At 43.5% G+C, this 10,870-nt stretch overlaps 1 protein-coding gene across 2 annotated transcripts in view; it reads left to right on the forward strand.

Annotated features, from left to right (window-relative positions):
* LOC121531755 (low-density lipoprotein receptor-related protein 5-like) overlaps positions 1-8,939 on the forward strand; it is a 53,506-nt gene extending 44,567 nt beyond the window's left edge. The window contains exons 15-24 of one of the 2 annotated variants that reach the window (XM_045227154.1): positions 199-413; positions 1,999-2,189; positions 3,033-3,242; positions 3,369-3,494; positions 3,618-3,854; positions 4,047-4,157; positions 6,179-6,424; positions 6,530-6,672; positions 6,882-6,976; positions 7,088-8,939. In XM_045227154.1, the coding sequence (XP_045083089.1) occupies positions 199-413; positions 1,999-2,189; positions 3,033-3,242; positions 3,369-3,494; positions 3,618-3,854; positions 4,047-4,157; positions 6,179-6,424; positions 6,530-6,672; positions 6,882-6,976; positions 7,088-7,349 (1,836 nt within the window). In that variant the 3' untranslated portion in view covers positions 7,350-8,939. The remainder of the gene's footprint in view (positions 1-198; positions 414-1,998; positions 2,190-3,032; positions 3,243-3,368; positions 3,495-3,617; positions 3,855-4,046; positions 4,158-6,178; positions 6,425-6,529; positions 6,673-6,881; positions 6,977-7,087) is intronic. The other variant, XM_041837183.2, reaches the window with a different exon arrangement.
* Positions 8,940-10,870: the final 1,931 nt, after the last annotated feature.

A 10,870-nucleotide genomic window follows, 5' to 3' on the forward strand; every position in this document is an offset into this window, starting at 1 on the left:
TATAGAGCAGGCTACTGTATCAAGGTGATGACAGGGAGTTATAGCACTTTAATTTGACTGACATAAGTACAGCCATCAGCCACAAATGAATTTGTATGAACACTGGAAATAACTTTGACAGTGTGAAACCTTTCACTGTTGTAGGCCCCTTTTCTCTGACGTGTATCTGTTTCTCCTTTATCCTTTATCCTGTTCCAGTCGTCAGTGGTGGTGTCCACCACTCCCACCCACCAGCAGCAGCCTGACAAGCAGCCCCACGACCTGAGCCTGGACCCCTACAGCCGTACTGTCTACTGGACTTGTGAGGCCACCAACACTATCAACCTCCAGCGCCTGGACGGAGACGCCGTGGGTGTGGTGCTGAGGGACGAACACGACAAACCCAGAGCCATCGTAGTCAATGCAGAGAAAGGGTGAGGAGGGGGTGGCTGGAGTCATGGCGGAGGAGTGCAGGGGAGGGTATCATGGTGGAGACTGGCTAAAACAAAATGCTGGTTCTTCATACTGTCACACTGGTTTATTTATTTTGTGAAGATGGAGGCAGACTGACTCAATAACTGCATTTAGGGATGGCAACATTTCTATTTCAAATCTACCCCATAAGTGGTGGACTTGGGAATGGAAAACAGAGGGAACTCACTCGAAAGCTTTTGAAAATATACAGGACTTCCAAAATATACAATCAGGGACAGGGTGTGGCACGCCTCCAAGCAGTAGAGTAATTAGTGGGTGATCAGGTGTTTTAGTGATGTGGTGTTGACAATTTGACTTGGAGGCTCTGTGGAGCTCTGTTTATTTTCCTTCGATAGGGCAGGGAAGGAACCACAGCCCTAAGTAAGTACGAGGCTGAGATATCAGGCCATGTGTGCAGCAGATGGCTGTATATACTGTGCTCTGCTGCCTGCGCTTCTCTACTCTCCTCACCTCTAGCCTAGTGGAGCAGTAGAGTATGGTCAGGGCCATGGTCAGGCCCTGGCAAGTTGCGCTGTAATTGTGATGCCCATTGTTCATGCGGCTGCCCTCCATGTTAGCTTCTATTTTGGTCTCTTTGTGGCTTGGCCTGGATGTGGCAGAGGGGACTTACTCCATAGGAGTAACCCAAAGTCAAAGAAGTAAACAAATCGACATGGCCAAAGCGTGTTTATTATTTCAATGAGCGTGGCCAGAAAGGAAACATTTTTAACTTATGGCAACCAGCTTGACAATTTTGAGAATTTGACATGGTCTTGTAGTTGTATGTTTTTTGAAAGTTGCATTTGATTCCCTGTCTCTCTTTGGGCCTGGAAAACAGTAGATAAACATTGAAGATATTTGGCTCAGTAAAGGTTACAGGCAGGTTGAGCATCTGTCAGGATAAATTTTTCTCCCACGTTCCCTTGAGAAGGGACAGCTTCCAGATTTACTCAAAGCATTCTGTTATTACATTAATACTTCAACTTCTAATGCTCGCAGACTGCCATAAACAGTTGTTCCCTTGACGAGGCAGAACCAAACTTAAGAAGCAGAACCAAATTACAAACAGATGAGAGTTTGAGCAATAGCATTTATTTCTCCAAGTCTTCTCAGTCCAAACAAGTGTTAGGGAGTTTCTTATCAGAGCTGATAGAACCTGGCATGAGACATAACAAACAAGGGAAGGCCCACACAGCCAGACAATAGCTTCTACTCCTCCAGGCTTTCAGAGAGAGAGAGAGAGACTGAACAGCCCTGCGCTCTAGTCTACACCCAGCACAGTACAGGGTGAAGGAGAGCCCTGCCCTGCCCACCCATCAAAACGCATACCACAATATTATACTATCTAGCATCATCTCTGGCTGATTTAAATTGTTTTGTAGTGTGATAATGTACACTATCAAGGTTAACTTGTATCTAAAATACTGTACACAGTTGGGGGTTTAGGGTTTGGCTAGAAACTGATCAATTGTCTGGCAGTATGCTTTTGTTTTGGTCATTTTAGCTTTCTAACCTCCGACCGGCTCCGTCTCACCTCTCCTGTAGGTACATGTATTTCACCACCATGCAGGATCGCTCTGCTAAGATCGAGGGAGCGTCTCTGGATGGAACGGAGCGGGAGTCTCTGTTCACCACGGGTCTGATCCGGCCTGTAGCCCTGGCCCTGGACAACAAGCTGGGGAAACTGTTCTGGGTGGACGCTGACCTGAAACGCATCGAGAGCAGTGACCTCACTGGTGAGTCCCAGGGCTAAAGAAGTGTGGACAGCCATTCTAGATCCAGAGCATCAGCACTCATAAACACTGTTGATCATCTAAAAAGATGTTGTTCCTTTTGTTTTCATCTGCTTTGACAGTATATATTTACAGCTCTCATTCTCAATAGTCACTGAAGTACACAGCAGTACTACAGACAATGACACGGAATGTTCCTCCAGTCCAAACACAGTTTGTGGTCTAAAAGGGGGAGCTGAGTTTGATCATAGGAAAATAGTAGGTAATCAAAACGGATGTGGGCCTTTTTTAATGTAATCCTTGGTCCCTCCTAGTCCCTCCCTCACACGAGCAGAGACATCAAGGTTGTCTGGTTAAGCTCTATCATTGTCAGACAGCTGCTAGCCATGGCCTTGTGATCCTTTCCTGTCCTGGTGCAGAGAAAGGTTTGATGTCTGCCTGGTGGCTGATGAGCTCACCTTTATCTGACTCTGCACATACATGTTTAGCTTCACTCCCCCTGCCTGGCCTCTGAAGTCTGGAATGGATAGGAACGAGCACCCAGACTGATTTATCCAGGCCATTTATGCACCATCGAAGACTGTCGAGTTATACAAGAGTGTATCTTTACTTTGGCAGACCATGTTTGGTCAGAGATATTGAATATTATTCAAACTTGTTTTTGTGATGGCGTCTAAAGTTGTTACCTATATTTGGTATGATAAAGGTTAGAGCTTCTGAAGGAAGACCTAAGGGTCTGAAAGTAAATACGTTTGGGAGAATACACGTTCTTTGATGTTTAGGATAGGGTGTCTATAGTGTATACGACCCTGGTTCTGATGAGGTCATTCCTCTTCCTCCTCCCAGGAGCCAATCGGATCGTCCTCCAGGACTCAAACATCCTGCAGCCCATGGGTCTGACGGTGCTGGGGGAGCACCTGTACTGGATCGACAGACAGCAGCAGATGATCGAGCGGGTGGACAAGCTGACGGGGGAGAAGAGGACCCGCATCCAGGGTCGCATCTCCTACCTCACCAGCATCCACGCTGTGGAAGACATGGACCCTACAGAGTTTGGTAAGGCAACAGGACCCTTTGTTTAGTCACTTCCGTTGCATATGTAGTGCTGTATGTAGTACAGCAGAGTTCTGAGTCTTCAATGGCCAAAGCTAACCGTCCACGTCTTCTTCCTCTCCTCCAAAGCTTCCCATCCCTGTTCCCGTGACAACGGAGGCTGCTCACACATCTGCATCGCCAAAGGAGACGGGACGCCTCGCTGCTCCTGTCCCATGCACCTGGTCCTGCTGCCCAACCTGCTCGTCTGTGGAGGTACAGCACAGCTGCTGCTTTAACAAATCCAATAAGGCTTTGAGTGAACCATATTACGTGCATTATTCCTCCACCAGGCTTTTGCTGTGAATCTAAACTTCCTCTGCTCCTCTACCACCTCAGAGCCTCCCACCTGTTCCACAGAGCAGTTCACTTGTGCCACGGGTGACATTGACTGCATCCCAATGGCGTGGCGCTGTGACGGCTTCGCTGAGTGTGACGATAACAGTGACGAGGAGAAGTGTCCCGTGTGCTCGGCCTTCCAGTTCCAGTGTGACAAGGGCCAGTGTGTGGATGCTCAGCTACGCTGCAACGGAGAGCCAGACTGCACAGACAACTCCGACGAACAGGACTGTGACAGTACGCTCACTCAACTCATACACTTTGTGCACTACATTTCGACACTGTTCCAGTTCAGTAAACGTGGACTAATGTCGTTGGGATTTATACTGGGAGATTGTTCTATCACCAGCATCAGCGACCTTGTTGTGTGGATTGTGGCGCTAAACCAAGTCTTGTAACGAGGACTTTGCTCTGCTCTCCTCCCCTCAGCTATCTGCCTGGCCAACCAGTTCCGCTGTAACAACAACCAGTGCATCCTGAAGAAACAGCAGTGTGACTCCTACAGCGACTGTGCTGACAACTCTGACGAGCTCTTCTGCGGTGCGTTTATCTCAAATCAAATCAAATTTTATTGGCCACATGCGCCGAATACAACAGGTGCAGACATTACAGTGAAATGCTTACTTACAGCCCTTAACCAACAGTGCATTTATAAATAAATAAATAAAACAACAACAAAAAAAGTGTTGAGAAAAAAAGAGCAGAAGTAAAATAAAATAACAGTAGGGAGGCTATATATACAGGGGGTACCGGTGCGGGGGCACCGGCTAGTTGAGGTAGTTGAAGTAATATGTACAGTGGGGCAAAAAAGTATTTAGTCAGCCACTATTTGTGCAAGTTCTCCCACTTAAAAAGATGAGAGAGGCCTGTAATTTTCATCATAGGTACATGTCAACTATGAAAGACAAATTGAGAAAAAAAAATCCAGAAAATCACATTGTAGGATTTTTTATGAATTTATTTGCAAATTATGGTGGAAAATAAGTATTTGGTCACTTACAAAGAAGCAAGATTTCTGGCTCTCACAGACCTGTAACTTCTTCTTTAAGAGGCTCCTCTGTCCTCCACTCGTTACCTGTATTAATGGCATCTGTTTGAACTTGTTATCAGTATAAAAGACACCTGTCCACAACCTCAAACAGTCACACTCCAAACTCCACTATGGCCAAGACCAAAGAGCTGACAAAGGACACCAGAAACAAAATTGTAGACCTGCACCAGGCTGGGAAGACTGAATCTGCAATAGGTAAGCAGCTTGGTTTGAAGAAATCAACTGTGGGAGCAATTATTAGGAAATGGAAGACATACAAGACCACTGATAATCTCCCTCGATCTGGGGCTCCACGCAAGATCTCACCCCGTAGGGGTCAAAATGATCACAAGAACGGTGAGCAAAAATCCCAGAACCACACGGGGGGACCTAGTGAATGACCTGCAGAGAGCTGGGACCAAAGTAACAAAGCCTACCATCAGTAACACACTACGCTGCCAGGGACTCAAATCCTGCAGTGCAAGACGTGTCCGCCTGCTTAAGCCAGTAAATGTCCAGGCCTGTCTGAAGTTTGCTAGAGTGCATTTGGATGATCCAGAAGAGGATTGGGAGAATGTCATATGGTCAGATGAAACCAAAATAGAACTTTTTGGTAAAAACTCAACTCGGTCGTGTTTGGAGGACAAAGAATGCTGAGTTGCATCCAAAGAACACCATACCTACTGTGAAGTATGGGGGTGGAAACATCATGCTTTGGGGCTGTTTTTCGGCAAAGGGACCAGGACGACTGATCCGTGTAAAGGAACGAATGAATGGGGCCATGTATCGTGAGATTTTGAGTGAAAACCTCCTTCCATCAGCAAGGGCATTGAAGATGAAACGTGGCTGGGTCTTTCAGCATGACAATGATCCCAAACACACCGCCCGGGCAATGAAGGAGTGGCTTCGTAAGAAGCATTTCAAGGTCCTGGAGTGGCCTAGCCAGTCTCCTGATCTCAACCCCATAGAAAATCTTTGGAGGGAGTTGAAAGTCTGTGTTGCCCAGCGACAGCCCCAAAACATCACTGCTCTAGAGGAGATCTGCATGGAGGAATGGGCCAAAATACCAGCAACAGTGTGTGAAAACCTTGTGAAGACTTACAGAAAACGTTTGACCTGTGTCATTGCCAACAAAGGGTATATAACAAAGTATTGAGAAACTTTTGTTATTGACCAAATACTTATTTTCCACCATAATTTGCAAATAAATTCATTAAAAATCCTACAATGTGATTTTCTGGATTTTTTTTTCTCATTTTGTCTGTCATAGTTGACGTGTACCTATGATGAAAATTACAGGCCTCTCTCATCTTTTTAAGTGGGAGAACTTGCACAATTGGTGGCTGACTAAATACTTTTTTTCCCCACTGTACATGTGGGTAGAGTTAAAGTGACTTATCTTCACTCATTGTCACTGTTTAGAAAGTCAAGGGAGTTCAGAATTTACACATACCTGTGTTTTGTGTCATTTTGCTCAGACTTGACAGCAGTCCGTTAAATGTATAGTAATGTCTTTGCCTGTCTGTTGTAGAATTCCTCACCCCTTCGTCAAACGACATTCACTCATCTCACACCAGCACCATCGGCCCAGTCATTGGCATCATCCTGTCAGTGTTCGTGATGGGAGGGATGTACTTTTTGTGCCAGCGGGTGGTGTGCCGCCGGTACAAAGGTCCCAACGGAGCCTTCCCCCACGAGTACATCAGTGGCACCCCCCACGTACCCCTCAACTTCATCGCCCCCAGCAGCTCACAGAATGGAACCTTCACAGGTAAAGGTCAGCTATTACACAACACTGAAAACTGCGATCAGATAGTTTTCACGTGCTGAAACAGGTAGTTGTTCTGTCTGACTGTATTTGACGGTGTTTTGTGTTTCTTAGGTATCTCGTGTGGGAAGTCTATGATGAGTTCAGTCAGTCTAATGGGGAGCAGCAGTAGTGGGACTCCGCTCTACGACAGGAACCATGTGACAGGGGCCTCCTCCAGCAGCTCATCCAGCGCCAAGGGAGCCTTCTATCCACAGGTATGTACCCAACTTCTCTGCCCTCTTTTACCTACATGTAGGAACCCAACTTCTCTGTCCTCTCAGAGTTGGCTCTCATACATAATTCCCAAAATGAAGAAAAGTACATTTTCTCCTATTTCGAACTTTACTGGACATTGTATTATAATTGTTTTAATGGTTTGTAATTGAATGGGTAAAGATTTGTATTTTATTCTCTGTGTTTGCAGATGCTCAACCCGCCACCCTCTCCAGCCACTGATCGCTCCCTGTATAACGCAGACATCTACTCCTCCAACAGTCCCTCCACCACCAGGTCTTACAGGTAAGAGATGAGGCACACTTTATCAGTTTCTCTCTTTGCATTATGCTACAGTCAGCTTGATGTAAATCAAATAAAACCATGTCTTCTCTCCTCCATGCTTGCTCCTGAAAGGCCTTATCTAATGCGAGGCGTGGCGCCCCCCACCACCCCCTGCAGCACTGACGTCTGTGACAGCGACTACACCACAAGTCGCTGGAAGAGCAACAAGTACTACATGGACCTTAACTCAGACTCTGACCCCTACCCTCCTCCCCCCACCCCCCGTAGCCAGTACCTATCAGCAGAGGAGAGCTGCCCCCCTTCTCCATCCACAGAGCGCAGTTACTTCCACCTCTGTCCCCCGCCCCCCTCACCCTGCACTGACTCTTCATGACACCCAGGGAAATAGCCATGTCTGTAAATAATTTTAAATATGAACAAATTAGATAATTCTATTTTATTCATTTCCACTGATTGCCATGGGTTAAAGTGGGGATGGGATGGAATAGGGCCAGATCAAGTGTGAAATTGTTGTACAGTGTGAATTGTATCACTTGTCTTTATTTTTCATGTTTCCCACCCTCGTTTCGGATGGAGTATACTCCTAATTAGAGAATACTTTCAATTTGACTCCATTCTATTGGCCTTTGACAATTCTTTGTTTTTTCAGCAAAATACTTTACAACTTCCTTCAAACAGAAACCTATTTACGGTGAAATATTTAACATGCTTACACCAATATTGGTTTGAGGAAGTACTCTATTCAAAAATATTAAACTGGTAATGTGGCCAGCCACATTACATAAAAATACCAAAAGAATTTCTAACAAAAAATATTGTAAATATTTGTAATTAAGTAAATAATAGTTTCATAACAGCCATGATATGTTCTTATTACTGATTTCATTTGTGATTTGAAATTGTCCCAAGCATATGTTTATTTTACAATATACCAAAAGTGTGTTTGCTGCTACTGTACATATATACTTTACTGAGTTATGAAAACACTTAAAGAAAGCACCCAACAAAACAATTACAATTTGCATATTAAGAATGACAATAGATCATCAAGCTATTTTACTGTTTTAATTATTCGTCTAGCAACATTGCAATTGTTTTTTTGTGTAGAACAGTATACACATGTTCATTTGTGAAATTGTGTTAATTGTTTTGAAGGAGTCTATATGAAATAACTCAAAAGAGCGGCTTCATCATTGATGCAGTTGTCAACCAGAAATGACAAGGTTAGACCCAACCTTTTAACTCTATCGTGAATCTCTTCACTTAATCATGAAATGTGCATACCAATACTGTTGGTATTTCAGCTTTTGTCAATGAGTTTTTAGTAAAAAAGCTGTTCCATCCTCTTCTCTAAACAATGTTACTATCACATTATACCTTTAAATTGAACTATAGATTGAATATCATACACCTGTAAAACCATGGCTCCATTACATTGTCTTGCTTTAAAGGTCTACGTGTGCGTTCAGCAAGCTGTCAATGTTGCCAAATTGAGCACTTAAAAATGAACTATCCAACCAGTTATGAAATGTGAATGTAAAATGACTGTGGAACGCGTAGAGGGAAATGTATATTGAATTCATACCTCTCTTAAAGCTTCTTTCTGAGCTTTTTCTCAGTCATTTGGATATTTGTGTATAGACAATTAACCATGGTGCTGACATAAGAAGTGAAATTAAATAATGTTCAATATTAATGCTATGATAAAAAGTGGCAGCTTCTGGCTTCTACCAGAGGTTGTACAGGTTCCTCAGACCTCCACAACACAACCCGGTGCCCTGCCAATTTCAAGCCATGTTGCTGGATAGGGGAACCTTCAGCTTTACTTCATTGTGCCAGTATATAGATGCTCCCCGAACAAACTCTGTCTTGTGTTTTGTGTTTAAATGCCTTGTGTAATTTACACTTGTGACAATTTTTGTATCAAAAGCAATTTATATAATAAAGGTTATATTTTAAGGAATAATTGTGTGCCTAATCTTTTAAATGAGTGATTTATTTATGTTTATATAGTCACATGAAATGTGATATTAATTTCCATTGCATGGAAAAGTTTGTTGATGATCCAAATGGGGTTCACATTACTGTTGAGATGCTACTGCACTGACGATTCAGCACAGCCAGAAGAGGTCTGGACACCCCTCAGAGCCTGGTTCCTCTCTAGGTTTCTTCCTAGTCCTGCCTTTTCTAGGGTTTTTTTCCTAGGCGCTGTGCTTCTGCATTGCTTGCTCTTTGGGGTTTTAGGCTGGGTATCTGTATAGCTCTTTTGTAATAACTGATGTAAAAAGGGCTTTATAAAATACATTTGATGAATGAATCATAGCTAACTGCTGCCACCATTTGGAGAAAAGTTGGACCATCCTTTTTATATGTAAATAAATGCTTAATTTGTCTCTTTCACTTTTCACAAGTGAACATCCATGTCCAAAAATCATAAATCTACCCAATTAAAGAATAGATATGGCCACAATATTTTGAGTGCTGCGAGCTGAAAGAAGAATATGCAGCAGGTGTACTCTATTGGCAGTCCTAGAAACACATCCCTGGAGTAATTGCTGCTGCATACAACATTCTTCTTCATAACACATCAGTCTGCAGTTCGAATAAGAAGATACAGTAGGTCAATATGTGTTCCATTGCTGAGCCAGTGTGGTATGTCACCCTCATAAACACAATAACAACCTGTGTAAGCTATTCTGTGACCCCTATTAACAAGAATTATAGACTGTTCGCATGGACATGGAAAACTCCTTAACTTTACAACTCTCCTCCCTTGGGTATGTAAAACAGAAGGAAACTACATATGAGGAAACAAATTGCTATTTGATGTTCCTATTTTGCTGTACATTGCTGAAATAATCGTTTGAGTAGGTTAGTTGAGGAGAAGAAACAACTATGTAAGACTTTAGCATTTGATGGCTGGCTTTCGAGGTTACTAACAGTGAATGGAGGGACACCTTAAGAGACGGCTGCTAGTCTCCAGGTGAAGTTACTCTCAAGTGCAGGCCTGTAATGACAGGTATAAACTGGAAAACCCCTCACATGTTGTTTGTTTTGCTCATTTGGATGTCTTCCATCTCTGCTTGATGATGACAAAGTTATACTTTTACTTTCCATAATCCCTGACGTTACCAGTGATAACCAAACCACTGTTTTGGGGATTAATAGCAATAGTTTTGTGGAATAATAGCAAAAGACGGGTGGACTTTTTTGTTCCAATCCCTATTGACTTAAACATGACCACACCTATAAGTAGTCTTCACTCTGCACTCTTTTCATGTCTCCCTCTGCATTTGTAACATATGATGATACTGAGGGCCTGCAATACATCACCAGATTAAATTGAAGGTAATTTCCATTTTCAGACCCTATGGTTACAGGTTGTAATGACACAATAAGAGAAAAACAATTCAGAGAACCCCAAAAAAAATGGAATATCATGACACACACACTTTACATCGATAATAACCATGGGGAAAATATCAAATCAAATGTATGTATAAAGCCCTTTTTACATCAGCAGATGTAAAACCCAGCCTAAAACCCCAAACAACAAGCAATGCAGATGTAGAACCATGGTGGCTAGGAAAAACTCCCTAGAAAGGCAGGAACCTAGGAAGAAACCTAGAGGGGAACCAGGCTCTGAGGGGTGGCCAGTCCTCTTCTGGCCGTGCCGGGTGGAGATTATAAGAGTACATAGCCATTAAGGCCAGATTGTTCTTCAAGATGTTCAAACACTCATGACCAGCATGGTCAAATAATAATCACAGTGGTTGTAGAGGGTGCAACAGGTTAGCATCTCAGGAGTAAATGTCAGTTAGCTTTTCATAGCCGAGCATTCAGAGGTCAAGACATCAGGTGCGGTAGAGAGCGAGAGAGAGAGGGAGAGGGAGG

This window comes from Coregonus clupeaformis, chromosome 19 (genome assembly GCF_020615455.1).
Source record: "Coregonus clupeaformis isolate EN_2021a chromosome 19, ASM2061545v1, whole genome shotgun sequence".
Taxonomy (NCBI): Eukaryota; Metazoa; Chordata; class Actinopteri; order Salmoniformes; family Salmonidae; genus Coregonus; species Coregonus clupeaformis.